The 15,146-nt window shown below is 34.6% G+C and overlaps 1 protein-coding gene across 1 annotated transcript in view; it reads left to right on the forward strand.

Moving 5' to 3' along the window:
- Positions 1 to 14,797, forward strand: part of LOC133305340 (calcium-transporting ATPase 8, plasma membrane-type-like) — a 33,420-nt gene extending 18,623 nt beyond the window's left edge. Inside the window, exons 12-34 of the mRNA XM_061505530.1 lie at positions 515 to 598; positions 676 to 758; positions 1,188 to 1,296; positions 1,423 to 1,478; positions 1,837 to 1,879; positions 1,965 to 2,048; positions 2,411 to 2,548; positions 2,648 to 2,713; positions 2,799 to 2,897; positions 3,059 to 3,169; positions 3,452 to 3,622; positions 3,942 to 4,001; positions 7,049 to 7,207; positions 7,287 to 7,403; positions 7,727 to 7,825; positions 8,082 to 8,219; positions 8,315 to 8,415; positions 9,076 to 9,121; positions 9,324 to 9,458; positions 12,672 to 12,779; positions 12,869 to 12,960; positions 13,217 to 14,119; positions 14,516 to 14,797. Coding sequence (XP_061361514.1) covers positions 515 to 598; positions 676 to 758; positions 1,188 to 1,296; positions 1,423 to 1,478; positions 1,837 to 1,879; positions 1,965 to 2,048; positions 2,411 to 2,548; positions 2,648 to 2,713; positions 2,799 to 2,897; positions 3,059 to 3,169; positions 3,452 to 3,622; positions 3,942 to 4,001; positions 7,049 to 7,207; positions 7,287 to 7,403; positions 7,727 to 7,825; positions 8,082 to 8,219; positions 8,315 to 8,415; positions 9,076 to 9,121; positions 9,324 to 9,458; positions 12,672 to 12,779; positions 12,869 to 12,960; positions 13,217 to 13,334 — 2,217 coding nt within the window. The 3' untranslated portion in view covers positions 13,335 to 14,119; positions 14,516 to 14,797. The remainder of the gene's footprint in view (positions 1 to 514; positions 599 to 675; positions 759 to 1,187; positions 1,297 to 1,422; positions 1,479 to 1,836; positions 1,880 to 1,964; positions 2,049 to 2,410; positions 2,549 to 2,647; positions 2,714 to 2,798; positions 2,898 to 3,058; positions 3,170 to 3,451; positions 3,623 to 3,941; positions 4,002 to 7,048; positions 7,208 to 7,286; positions 7,404 to 7,726; positions 7,826 to 8,081; positions 8,220 to 8,314; positions 8,416 to 9,075; positions 9,122 to 9,323; positions 9,459 to 12,671; positions 12,780 to 12,868; positions 12,961 to 13,216; positions 14,120 to 14,515) is intronic.
- The last annotated feature ends 349 nt before the right edge of the window (positions 14,798 to 15,146 follow it).

The raw sequence follows: 15,146 nt of genomic DNA on the forward strand, positions 1-15,146 counted from the left end.
TGTTCATTCTTGATTTTATTTACAAAATTATTGAGTTTTCAAAGGGATGTGGCTGTAATTAATAACATATATAATAGGACCCTAACCCTTTTTGCTTTAATGGGTGTGAATTATCCCAAGGACAAAAAAACTGTGCACTTACACGGAAGTGTTTCATAATTTGATTTATATAGATATTGTTTGTTCTTCATGGAAAATTTTCTTTGCATAGAGTTTGATTATTCACTCCTTTAGTGCATGCTGTTCAGGAAGGGATTTTATTCCCAGTCTGAGTTTATAAGGTCTTGAGCACTCCCACCCTTTGAGCTAGCTTTTGGGATGGTGTATCTCAAGGTTCTTAACAACAACTGAGGCAGAGAGAAATTAGAATGATTAAATTGTTCTGAACTTCTTTCAATAATTCAATATGTTGAATTGATTATGTTAATTCTTTCTTAGTTTTAGTCCACCTATTTTATTGATTAAACTGCTCTTTTACTGATTTTTCTTTTTGTTGGTTGCTTTCTTTCCTTAGGTAACCGCTGTTGGTATTAATACTGAATGGGGGCTTCTAATGGCTAGCATTTCAGAAGACACTGGTGAAGAAACCCCTTTGCAGGTCTCCTTTTTACTTGTGGTCTCTCTTTTAGTTTCTGCTGCTTATAGTATGTGTACCAATTTAAGTCCTCAATATAGGTACGCTTAAATGGTCTCGCCACCTTCATTGGCATTGTTGGACTCTCTGTGGCTGTCATTGTTCTGATTGTGCTACTGGCCAGGTTGCCATCTTTTTCTTTGTAGGATTCAATTATATTTTTTAGGTTAATAGCAAATGTTCAACTTTGATCCTTTATCAAATAGCCCCGTGGTTTATATTTTGTGGTTAACCTCCATATGATTTCAATTATATCAATCACCTGCTTAGAAGTTTTAACATATGGCTTATTAACCCCTGCAGTTTCAAGTAACTCATTTGATTAATTGTCAATATTGAAGGCACAGGGTAATTTGCCATTTGTTGAAAGTTTAAGCAGGTAATTGAAACCACACGGAGATATTTGCCGTATATTGAAAGTATAAGAGTGTTAATTGTCAACAGTGAAATCATGGGATTATTTGCCGAAGGCTCAAAAGTTGAAGTGGGTAATTTGCAAATTAACAAAGTTTTTTTATTATGCATGTCTCTGAATGGCAACCTATGAGCACAGATATTTCTCTGGGCATATTAAAAACGCAGATGGAAGTGTTCAATTTACAGCAGGCAAGACCAAAGTTGGTGATGCTATTAACGGTGCAATTAAGATAGCCACTGTTGCGGTACGTGCATTGAGAAGTACTGGACTACCAGAATATGCACGATCCTTTTACAGATTAATATTCATAATATTTCTCCGGGTTTAAAATTAAAATGTATGAGGTGATTGTAACTCATTGAATATGTAGGTCACCATTGTAGTGGTTGCAGTGCCTGAAGGGCTCCCTTTAGCAGTTACCTTAACGTAAGTTTGCTAATTTTTATCTGAATTTCTAGTTTTACTTTTTTCCTTATTACCTAGTCTTGATGGATATCTCATAGCATTGGTGCCAATGCACATTATGGATAACGTTGTCAGTGTCCTTATACTTCAATATGATTTATAGATTTGATCCTTTATTCTTTTAGTGGCTGTAAATTGGGGACGAAGTTAGTGAATCCAACCCAGTATTGATCCAATGTAGAATATAAAAAAATTATATGATGAAACCATTATCTATATTCTGTCCATATTAGATTATGAATATTCTTTTTTCTATCTCAACTTTTTTGAATCTTATTTCTCTCTACTAACACACTTTTTGTCCGCCAACTATTTATAGACTTGCTTACTCAATGAAAAAAATGATGGCAGATAAAGCTTTGGTATGCCAATTATTGTTTGTGCTTTGATTGGATTTTGACATATCTATTTGAGAAATGCTGTTTAATATAACACATTTAATTGCAGGTGAGGAGGCTTTCTGCCTGTGAGACAATGGGGTCGGCCACTACCATTTGCAGTGATAAGACTGGAACATTGACAATGAACGAGGTTAGTTGTGATGCAGTATTAAACCTGATTTATATTTTAAATTTTCATTGTAAGTCACATAAACTTGTTGGAGGGCACTTGTTGCACATATTTTCTTTTTATTGTGGCATATGTGCTTCCGAGCTTATGTCAAGTAGGAAACTTTTCAACTTGTACGATTAGGGGTTAAGAATTTCAACTGACCTGTCAATTTGACATCTTATTAAACTAACATGAATGGGCAACGGAACATGGTCTGGGTGTTGATAAGTTGCTGTTTATTTTGGGTCAATATTTTAAGGAAGTAGTTCATTTCTGTTGGCATTGATTGAGATAATAGTGCGCCCAGCAGATTTTAATTTCACCTAAATTCTTTGAGACAGATGACTGTAGTTAAGGCTTGTATTGGTGGGAAGAAGATTGATCCTCCTCACGAAAAGTCACAGCTCTCTCCTATGCTCTGCTCTTTGCTGATTGAAGGTGTTGCACAGAACACTAATGGAAGTGTTTATGCACCTGAGGTATGCTAGAAATGTTTTTCTTCACTCTGTTTTTTGCCCCTATAATAATTTCCTATTTGAGTGGATCTAATACTTTATGCATAATTCTGTTCTTTACAGGGTGGTGATGGTGTTGAGTTTTCTGGATCACCAACAGAAAAGGCAATTTTACGTTGGGGAATTCAGGTCTGTTTTGAAACTTCAATTTTTCCTTCATTTTAAGGAGCATTGTGTGTTTACAACTATTTGTGACTGTTATATCACATCTCAGCTGGGGATGAGTTTTGAGGATGCCAGATCAGAATCATCAATAATTCACGTCTTTCCATTCAATTCAGACAAAAAACGAGGCGGAGTTGCAATACAGACGGTATTTGCATTGTTGGCATTTTAATTCAAATATGCAGAATTTTTGCTTCTGTTCTAAACTAATTGATATGTTATTAGGCAGCTAATATATTATATAATGACGCACTGCATCCTGTTTGTCATCCAGAGTGCTACTTCTAATAATTTTATACTTCTCTGCAGGCTGACTCTGAAATTCATTTACATTGGAAAGGTGCTGCTGAGATAGTCCTAGCCTGCTGTACAGGGTATATGGATGCAAATGATCAGTTGGTGAAGATGAATGAAGAGGAGGTTTGAGAAAATAGTCATATATTGATATCAGTTGTTAAATAAAGGCCAATTTATTTTGCCCCTCCCCAAAATTTCTCTTGTTTGGAAATCTTCTATATCTTATAAGAATTTTCACTAATTAGTTTTCCTACTTTGCCATCTCGTTTCTCTATCTTTTGTCATTACATCACATACATTCATGTAACAAAATAAAATACTTTGAGCTGTTTGGATGGCATTTGATACTTAGTTTTTTATTGATTTTGACAATGTTCTTTTAAGTGAAATTTTTCTGGTTTGCAGATGACATTTTTTAGAAAGGTTATTGAAGATATGGCTGCTGAAAGTCTACGTTGTATTGCCATTGCATATAGATTGTGTGAAATGGAGAATGTTCCAACTAGTGAAGAAGAACTTGCTCACTGGTCATTACCAGAGGATGATCTTGTTTTACTGGCTATTGTTGGTATGAAGGTATGTATTTCCTCCAGAAATTACATTGTCATTGTCATCTTTGTTATATTACCATTATTATATTTTCCTGATTGAGTTCGTCTTATCAAATATTATACTCAAATGTTTTTTCTTTATCTTTAATTTTATGTTGAAGCTCTCATTAGCACTATTATTTATAATTTGCCCATACGTCCTTCTTTCTCTGGTATGTCTTGTTTAGAGTCTATAATCATTCTTAAAGGGCCCACTCTTTGTTGAATGACTTCCACATGTTAATTTCTATCATTTCAGTATGTTCTTATTATTTGTCTTATGTCAATTATGCATTGAAATGCAGGATCCTTGTCGACCTGGTGTCAAAGATGCAGTGCAGCTTTGCCAAAAGGCTGGGGTTACGGTATTAGTACATGCTTTTGATGTTTAAAGTCATTTTGTTCCCATCAAGATACTTAGCTCATTGAGACAAGCATAACATGTTTTAGTACAGTTGTTACATTTTATTATATTACTCCACTTATGATGTTATGTGCTCAAGTTTTACCCGTTGATGACTACTATTGAAATATGTGTTTATTTTAAAAAACATTAAATATTTTATTTGCTAAAATTTCTTCTTTTCTTGAGATATTCTTATGGGCCTGAGTTAGTTAGTTAGTTAATTAGGAAAGCTTCTAGAATGTCCTGAGTTAAAATAAAAGGAGTGTATGTAGTGAGATATGAGGTATGGAGAGAATTTGGAATGGGGTTTTGGGAAAGGATCTCTAGGAAACTCTTGAGGTCTAGGTGTTTGGCTTTGAGGGTGAGTTCAGACTTTTGGTTTATCTTTCTGCATTGTCATTGTACTGTTGATATCAATATATTTGGAGGTTTTGTTTACATTTAGTGTGGGTGAATTCTGTTTAGAAGATCCATTATTTTAGGTTCCATCAATTTGGTATCCATTATTTTGGGTGTGATTCAAGACCAGAAGCCATAAAAACAAAGGAGCGCTTGCTTCTCATCGATGATTTGGAGCGGAGGATGGCGTTAACACATCGCGTGGAGGAGAAGGGGAACAATCTGACTCTGGTAACAACAAGTATGGGTCGGGTAAGTGGCGGGTCAGAAAAAGATACTTGATTTAATGGGCGACCCGTTTTAAGAAATATGGATTTGGGAATTGGGCTGAAAGCAAATAATTGGACAAGGAATGATGGGCCAAATTTAGTAGCCCAATGTGGAAACACTCACAGGTTGGGGACTGCAAAAGAGAGTGAAAATGGGCTAAGCTTTGCCTTTGATCCACAAGGGACAGGTCATGGGCTTGGGGTGAAATGGGGGCCCACTTCATCTGCATCAAAAAGAACAACCCTAAGATCCATCCAAATAGTTGCAAAATGAAATCAAGAGACGGCAGTTGCATCGTAGATGACGACTGGCAGCATCACCGGTGGCGAACGGAGAACTGCCCGATTCCGAAAACTGACAACGAAGGATTCTGTTACCGTTGCTGAAACTGACTATGAGGACTACTATTCGCACTATCTTCAAGGCACGGAAGGGTCAGCTTTTGGGCAGAAAGTTAGGGTGGATGACAATGGTTGTGGGTTTAATGGAAGAAATGATGTTATGTATTCAACCGAGTCAAGGGAATCATTGATGGCTATTCTTTCAGATCCTATTATTGGAGCTCTTTATGGATGATGCAATGATACTCTTGTGGAAATTCATAGGGTGGAGGTGGCGAACAACATGTTATTAGAAGGGTGAGTTCTAAGCCATCAAATGCCATAATTTCTGTGACAAGTCATCTGACAAATCTTATTAACTATGGAAAAGACAAATGGCGAAGTAAATTATGCTTTCGGTATGATGACCCATTCTTGCCATATTATGTATGCAATAACCAGAATTTGAATGGGATACTCATAGGCGCAGGGGAGGAGATGATGGTAAACAAGGAAGAGGAAGGAGAAAGTCGACAAACAATGGCATATTTTTTATCAATCCATTTGGCTCAGGAATTGCAGCTGACGTTGGGGTCAAGAGGCTTCAAAATATGGGATCCAGGCAGAAAATTCTCTCACATTATCTGCCCTTTCTCTTCACCTTGAGGACAAGGTCAATTTTGAAGGGGGAGTATTGATGGGCCTGAGTTAGTTAGTTAGTTAGTTAATTAGGAAAGCTTGTAGAATGTTCTGAGTTAAAATAAAAGGAGTGTGTGTAGTGTGATACGAGGTATGGAGAGAATTTGGAATGGGGTTATGGGAAATGACCTCTAGGGAACTCTTGAGGCCTAGGTGTTTGGCTTTGAGGGTGAGTTGAGACCTTTGGTTTATCTTTCTGCATTGTCATTTTATTGTTATTTTCCTTGCCATTTCTTTGTTGTGTTTACTGGTCACCGTCTCTGTAATGTCTGGTACTGTTGATATCAATATATTTGGAGGTTTTGTTTACATTTAGTGTTGGTAAATTCTGTTTAGAAGATCCATTATTTTAGGTTCCATCATATTCTGTGAAAACTAGGACGTTTGTCCCGAAAGTAGTCTATGCTAAGTTCAATGAGAGAAACTCTCTCATCCCTTCGTTAAAGCTGCTCCTTTTAAGTTTTAGAAAATTGAAACCCACTCTCTTGCTAAACACTTTCACTAGAGACCAGTCAAGCCCCGGTCACCGTGGTTTACAGAGTTCTGTGTGCTCCTTTTGAGAGAATTCTATTAAGGGGAAAGGTTCTCTTTGTTTGTCACTGTCAAAGGTAGTCTGAGCATCATACATATCATAATCCTCCTCAATATTCATTACTTTCTTGTGCCACGTCCTCGACAATAACATAAGAAACAGAGAGCACCAACGAACGGGCTAGGATTTCCTTATAAGAAGGAACCTTTGGTGGCAACGTGGCATCAGGGGCTCTAACCTGTGCCGCTGTTCGGAAACACGAGGTTCTGGCTTCTACATAAGTTTGACTGCTCAAGCAATTAATCTTTATATAGCTTTGCTCTTATTACATTATAACCGTAGAGTGTATTGAGATAGTGTCATAGTTAAGATGATTGTGTTCCTGCTATCAAAAAAAGTTGAAAGGTAAATCTTGAGAACTGGAGTGTATTGAGATAGTGTCATATTTAAGATGATTGTGTTCTTGCTACTGAAGAAAAAAAAGGATTAGACTTAGTCATTATGTTCCTTGTAGAAGGTAAATCTTGAGAACTAGAGGGGTTTAACATACATTAATTATTAGACACATAAAAGAACAGTTTTAAGATGTTTTTTTTTTAACAATAATGTCTTGCTTTTAAAACTTTTAAGATTGCAAAGGCCAATTTTTCTATTATTTACTTCATCTGATCTTCAATATCCTGCAAAAAAAGCACTATTTAGGTTAAGAAATGCAATATGCTTGGCATGTACAATTTTCTATGTACAAAAGACATTGATTTGTTTGGTTTGGGTTTCTAATCCTAGGTAAAAATGGTCACTGGTGACAATGTAAAAACTGCAAAAGCAATTGCTTTGGAATGTGGAATACTTTTTGCTGATGCTACAGAGCGAAACATCATTGAAGGAAAACAATTTCGTGACTTGTCAGATGCAGAGAGAGAAGAAATTGCTGAAAGGATATTGGTAAAATCCAACTACTATAACAGCCTTAGTTGTGTAACTCCTTCGAAAATGAGATTTAAGTGTCAATGCCATGTAATAGGTTATGGGACGGTCATCCCCTAATGACAAGCTTTTGCTTGTGCAAGCATTGAGGAGGAAGGGGCATGTCGTGGCTGTAACTGGGGATGGAACAAATGATGCTCCAGCACTACATGAGGTTTGCATATATTTTTCTTCTGTTTTTTGGGGCTTATACTTTTATTTTTATCTTAAATACATGTTAAGATGATGACAATAATTGTAATGGTACACAAGGTGAGTATAACTGATGCCAACATTGTTATTGCTGTGTCGATTTTTATATTCTATTAGAATCTCAGTATCATGTAATCACATGACTACAAGTCCTTATATGGATGAATGATTCCGTTTCCTTATGTGAAATTTTAAATCTATTGTTCCAATGCACTTTTGGTTCAATGTAAACTAGTTTTTGTTTTCATGGTTATGTTAGTAATTCTATACTTTTTTTGAGTTTAGGCCGATATAGGTCTTGCAATGGGCATTCAAGGTACAGAAGTTGCTAAAGAGAGCTCTGATATCATTATTTTGGATGACAATTTTGCTTCAGTTGTGAAGGTTAGTCCTCATATCTTATTTTGGGGGAAATTGTTTCCGACTTAATGATGCATAATTAACACCCACCTTTTGAAGAACTACTTCTGACATTACTTGAAATGCAGAATTATAAGTTTTTGAATACTCTGTTTCATGAGAGGTTTATATAGAATTGAGGTGCATTGCATAGCTTCAAGTATTATTTTATGTAAGTTGATAATAAATTGATGTTTGAAGCATAACTGGTAGTGCCTTTCAATTTTCTTCACCAATGCAGGTTGTGAGATGGGGGCGGTCTGTATATGCAAATATTCAGAAGTTTATCCAGTTTCAGCTTACAGTCAATATAGCAGCTCTTGTTATAAATGTTGTTGCTGCATTTTCCTCTGGTGACATCCCACTAAATACAGTACAGGTTTGCTCTCTGTCTGTGTATCAGTGGTTTGGGCTCACTCATTTATTCAGGAGGTCATGCTTATGAGCTATATCTCTTTATTGCTTTCTCAACAGCTTCTCTGGGTAAATCTTATCATGGATACTCTTGGAGCACTAGCCTTGGCAACTGAACCACCAACTGATCACCTGATGGATCAGCGTCCAATGGGCCGAAGGTCAAAATTATATTTTTTTTCTGGAACTTGAGACTTTGGATCATGAGTCATGACTTCTGTTTGATATGGTATTTCAGTGTTGCACAGAACTTGAAAATTTAGAAGGGTGGAAAACAATTCACTGGGGAAAGCCAATTCTTTTGTTTTTTAGTTTTCTATTTTTTTTTCCATGAGTGTTTATTTTATTTTTATTTATTTTAATTATTTATGATGGTACTTACAATGACATACCAATGAATGATCGCCAATAGGATTTGGATCCCAGACCTTTATGTCAATACTGCTAAATCCTACTTAGTTAAGCCAATCTTCATTTTAGTTTTCAGTGTAACTTTTTAATATAAGAAAGAAAATTAAAGAAGAATAACGTACAAGACCAAAGATGAGATATACTCTGCATAGTACCAAAATAGCAGGGGACAATCAAAGTATGACATCAATGCAGTAAAGCTTTATGAATCCCTCTGAAAATAACCAGTAGCCAAGAGCCGTAAAGATGCTAGTGAGCGCTGAATTGGTTATGCTTGCATGGATCATAATGCATTTGTAAAAATGGACCTACTGAGTTTGAAGCTCCATAATCAAAAAATCAGATGCTGTACCTATGCGCTTTGATGGTTTTTGTTTTATGAAGTTCACAGTGTCTTGTTTGCTTTTCAGAGAACCTCTTGTATCAAATATTATGTGGAGGAATCTGCTGATGCAGGTGAATTCTGTTTCTCATTTATTAGTGCCCCTGTTGTCATTGTAGTTGACTGGGATTTATTTTAATATGAGCTACGCCCCAAACAGCCAACTAATGAATGTTAAAACTTTAGTATAGTGTCTTGCTTCACCATTATGCAGTGAATACCATATTATTTCTGTTGTCTCTAACTAAATCATCAGTAATTGTTGGAACCTTTCAGGCAATATACCAAGTGTCTGTCTTGCTTACACTCAATTTTCGAGGCAGGAGCTTACTGGGTCTTAGGCTTGAGACCAATGACCTTGCAATCAAAGTGAAGAACTCTCTGATATTCAATGCATTTGTTCTTTGTCAAGTAAGTCCTTAAGTTCACCAACTTACGGGAAAATAAAAGTCTCTTAAGGTTTAAGCTTCAGAGGAGGACACTACATTTCATATTCAGGTTTTGGGGAGGGGGGGGCAAAGACTCGTTCATTTGTCTTCTGACTTAGAGCTCTTAATTGGATTAAAATATGCAGAAATACATAAAAAAATAATCTTAAATGAAATATAATTTGAGACAAGTTAGAAAATTTTAAATAGAATACTTGTCGCACAAATCAAATTATAAAATAAGGGAAGTTATACCTTGAGTATCACCAGACCATGATAACGGATGAGGGAACCCGGAAGGACCTTTGCTCGGATGGATAGTTAGTTATTCAGGGTGTTAGCCAAAGGTGGGCCCTACCACGATGCCATGATGGTATCCATAACCTCCATGATAAAAGTAACCTTTAAAAGATGAAAAATATTGTTTTCTTCATTTTCTATTATAGTTGTGGTTGAGATCTTCCTTTTACAATCTTTTTTATTCCCAAATGGCTTAGGTGTGTAACTCTGAATAGGTTTAGGATTGTTGAAAGGGTGTCGATTTGAAGTTTAATTTTTAGTGATATGTTCACTGCAATTTTTTTGGGGAACCAAGTCGTATAGTTTATACTAAAGAAAGGGGATCCAGGAGTAATTTCCAAAAGATTTTGGATGGCTTCCCTCTGCCGTAGTTGAGTAGCTCCATTGTTTATTGATTGTTGCCGCATATTGTTCCTGAGATTTCTTTGTCCCCCTCTCGTAAGCATTGGTGTTGGATTCTTCCTAAGTTTTTCATTCCTGCTAAATCCTATTGATATCGGAAAAAGGTTATGGATGGATGCCCAATTCATTTTTCACCTCATTCACAGATATGTTGGTAGTCATCTTATAATTGCACTATTTTTGTAACACCCCCAAATTTCTAACAATTTTAACAACAATAAAATATTCCTTTAATAGATAAAATTTTAAAAAAAAATAACATTTAACTATTTATTAAGATCTTATATCTATTGTGGAAGCTAATCTAAAACTAATTTGGGAAAATGTTACAGCCGCACCTATACAGGGACAAGTGCAAGGCTCTTTATTACATTCATAAATATTACAATAAAATCAGAAATATGTCTTATACATAAAATTTAGGATTAGCAAAAATCTCTGAGTAGTTATCTTCACTGTCCACTGCTAGCCTGATCCTTTGTAACTTGATTCACTGAAACTCTGCTCCCCCGCAGCCACGCAGGATCATTGCAGTCAAACAACCACAAAAGTCAGCAAAGCTGGTAATCCAAATCCGATATACAAAATTAAATAAATAAATAAATATAACTTATAATAATACAATAAAATAATATAACTCAATAATTCAAATCAAATATCAACTTGTTATTAATTATATTAATCTTTATTTAATCCATTTAGTGTATTTAGAAAGGGCAATTATCAACTAACATATTCAGCACAACTTTAATCATAATATTACATAAATGGTAATATTCACAATTCAATGACATTCATCATAATCAAATCAAATAATATTCATTATTAATCATGTTTAAGTTCATTGTACTTAATGGGAAGAGAACCATGGTAGACCCGGGAAATAACCCTGTTGCCAGTCTACCCCGTGACCCGGGAAATAACTACTGTTGCCAGCCACGTATCATCAAATTTGGCCATCATCAAAATATTAAATCCTAGTGTGCACACCTCTTCTCAAAGGGGGTACTAGTACCCCGGGAAATAACCACTCTTGCTAGATAAGAACGGAAACATCATTGTCACATTAAATAAATATCAAAGGCATAAAGCCCAAAAGTTGTGTTCATCACTTTGGGAGGTACCATCCCAAAGCTATCCTCCCACTATTAATTAATCACACAATCAAAAACATTCAATCTTGTCATATTTAGAAAGTTTCTTCTTTTAATATATCAGTTGCTCAAGGCATCATAACTTTTCAAACTATTCAATATAAGGTCCAACTCATCAATTATCATAATTCAAATATCTATCAAATTCGACTATCATTTCATAATTCAAATCATATCAGAGTAAAGTCTAAATTCGACTATCATTTCATAATTCAAATCATTTCAGAATAAAGTTCAAATTCGACTACTATAAATTATAATAATAGTAATCACCATATAATATATACCATATCATTTATTCATTATTTGAATTAATCTTATCAAACTCGTATCATTCATCCAACTCATATCATTAAATAATTATACCATAAATAATTTTGTAATCAACCTTATCAATTTCTATATGTTAAAATAATTTAAAATATCCTAAATATAGCATATTCCAATTGAAACTATCCTAAATTTCCTAAGGAATAAGATTTCATACAATATATTTCAAATAAAACAATCCTAGAATTTCTTAAGCATTGAAATCACATCAAACAAATTTCATTTAAAAGATAATCTACAATTTCCCAAGGATGAGGATTACCTGGTCTCCGTGTTTGGTTACTTCTACAATTTGGGAAAGAGTAGCGGTTGGTAACCAAAGAAAGATAATAATAAAAATAAAAATTTGAAGTGAGGAGAGAGAGAGTGTGTAGAGGAGAAGAGTAGTGCAGAATTATTGAGGATTGAGAGTGAATTGGTTTGGTTTGGTTAGGCCTCTATTTATAGTTGAAGTTTTGGGCTCGGATATGAGTTTCGAGCAATTATTTCTTTATTCCTCGTTGATGTATCTGGCTCAGATATTGGCTTCATACACTATTTTCTTTTTATTCTTAATTTCTTTATGGCTAAGAATACAGCTAACTTATTTGCTAACTCAAGGCTGACTCATGATTGACTCTTCATATCTAATCAAATTACCAATCAAACATTAATACATAAATCATCAATGAATTAATAATAATTTATCATCTATATATATATATATATATATATATATATATATATATATATACATATTAATATTATTTTATTATAAATAATCTAGAGTATTACAAAGTATCAAAATTATTTTCCTATAGCACTCATATCGCACACAATTATTTTATCAAAATTTATATTATAATTTGTTATCTATAATATAACCATCATATATATATATTATTACTACTAATTTATAGTTTATTATTATTATTATTATAAGTTACTATTAATTTTCTGGGATATTACAATTTTCTTCTTTTGATTTTCATTTAAATGATGACAAACAAAATATTCTTCCAAAACTGTAGGTCTTTAATGAATTTAATGCGCGAAAGCCAGATGAATTCAACATATTCAAGGGAGTCACAAGAAACTACCTCTTTATGGGGATAGTGGGAATAACTGTTGTGCTTCAGGTCAGTCTTGTTTGAAGTCTTCTCTGATTGTTTGGCTTTAGTGATGAAATATTAGTAGGGCCACCATAAACTTTGTTACTGTTTTTTAGGTTGTCATCATTGAATATCTTGGAAAATTCACTAAATCAGTAAAGCTTAATTGGAAACAGTGGCTCATTTCCGTCATTATAGGATTTATAAGGTCAGTTGATAGTCTTACGTACTTGAATGCAGAGGGTATCTTGCTCTTGGCATACTATTCTCTTCTTCAATGAGTTTCTGTTGGAGTTTTTCTTGATGAAAACTTGGAAGGGCCTTGATTGTTATTTTATATTGCATGTATAACTCGAAAGATATTAATGCATTTATGCTATTAGAGGCTAAAGGGCTTGCCTTATGCACACATACTAACTGTATTTCTTCCCCTGCTTCCCTTCTCTTTCACCATACTCTTTTAGCTGGCCTCTTGCCGTGGTTGGAAAACTCATACCAGTGCCAGCGAATCCTCCCATCAGTAACTTTATCGCGACTCCCATCAATAACTTTATCCGAAGATGTTGTGGCAGAAGATCTTAAAAGAAGGAATCTGAGGCTTCTCGATGGAGTCATGTATAGTTTCATTATCTCCCTCCTTTATTTTGACAGGAGTCAACATTCTTTTGGTAATGGAAAGTAGTATACTGGTTGCACAAAGACGTTTCTTTTTTTACAGATCTGGAAACAAAGTCGGATCTGTTTTATACCTAGGTTCTAACAACTTCAGCTAGTCTTTTATTTTATTTTATTTTTATTTTGTCAGTTTGATGAACGCTTCTTTATATTTTAGTATATTTGAAAAGTAGCAGAGATATGGATGATAATTCCTTTCATTATTTCAATTTAGCTGCTTTCCTATTTATATGTAATTTGGATTTTGATGAGGCACAACGCCCTTCAAAAGAAATATTTCTGCACGGCATTGTGTTGTAATCTAGTAAATAACTCATTGAGAGCTGTCCTCAATCCATAAACTATCTACACTCTACTTCTTGAATTATACAAAAGGAAAGAAAAGAAAACGTTTTCTACCTCCAAGGGGTTTATTTTTACGGTAAAATAATTCTTGGGTACGTTAAGATTTCAAGTCCTAACATCAAGTGGTGTGACATTCTCAAAAATAGTCCTGCAACCTAGGGAGGGAGATATGAGATTTATGAGAATGTAGAATTCTTATTCCCCGGTTCCTATGACCAGAATTTAAACTGGAGCAGCAAAACTTGGTATTCACGACAACATATTTGAATACGGGGAAACAACCACAATGATAGCATTTCCAGACAACTACCGTAAAGCCACTACTATGACAAGTCAGGCAAGGTCAGGTGAGCGTTTACAACTTTAATTATCTTGATTTTACAAAATCAATTTTGGTTAATAGTAAATTTGAAATGAAGTGATTTATATATGTTTAAATACAGCGAGATAATTATCATAAATTTCCATCAACTCATCAAACCCCATTCATCCAACTACCTCATGCAAATCAAACTATCATAAAAAAAGGCAAAAGAGAACAAAACATGTACTTACAAGATATATATCAACTTCCCATAGGTGATATTTATTCAAAATAACAAAAACCTCTCTAGCGTACTATTTACATGACATGCATCAATTTCAAATTCAGACATCCACCCAGTGCAAGTATTGAATTCTGTTCTTATTGGTTGCTCCAGTAATTAATTATCCGTAATAAACAATGAAATTTATTTTGACAGGTTTTCATAAAGCAGACAATGAAAATGGAAAATGGTGCATGGCCTGCTCAACTGTAGGAGCATATCTGCCCACACAATGTGCTGGGGACTGGAGGCCCTTCTGGATACCTTCACACAACACAATATCTTCTATCTGCTCATGAACATTCAAATATATTACTCTAATGAGGAAATTTTTTAATCAAATCTGCAAATCCAACGTTTGTACCTGCACTTTCTCACTGTCTTGTAAACTTTTCTCTATGAAATCTTTGTCATCCTGCCCAGTCAAAGAAAAGGCATTAGGAGTTAATATTTTAAATTGAATTCAATTGTTCTGATAAGTATTTGTTTATTCTTTAACCTCGGTGATTCATGGAGTGAAAACTCACAAAATTCAAAAAAAGAAAAGGCTCAATCCTTTTGAGGAACTATGGAACCATTAAAATGAGTGTAAATCCTGGTTTAATTTCCGAAAAATCAATATATTAATTAAAGTATTGCTTTGCTTAACGTGTCCATCAAAAAGCAAGGAAGTAAGTGATTTTTGTTTTTTTATGGAGTCATTCAAATTACGAAAGCAAGGCTCTGAACTACTCATTTCTTAACACTCTATGCCCTGGTCATATCTCACCAACCCTGCCTCTAAAGG

The sequence above is a fragment of the Gastrolobium bilobum genome, unplaced genomic scaffold (assembly GCF_033153095.1).
Source record: "Gastrolobium bilobum isolate Gb01-03AN ecotype WA unplaced genomic scaffold, APGP_CSIRO_Gbil_v1 utg1221, whole genome shotgun sequence".
In the NCBI taxonomy this organism is placed as follows: domain Eukaryota; kingdom Viridiplantae; phylum Streptophyta; class Magnoliopsida; order Fabales; family Fabaceae; genus Gastrolobium; species Gastrolobium bilobum.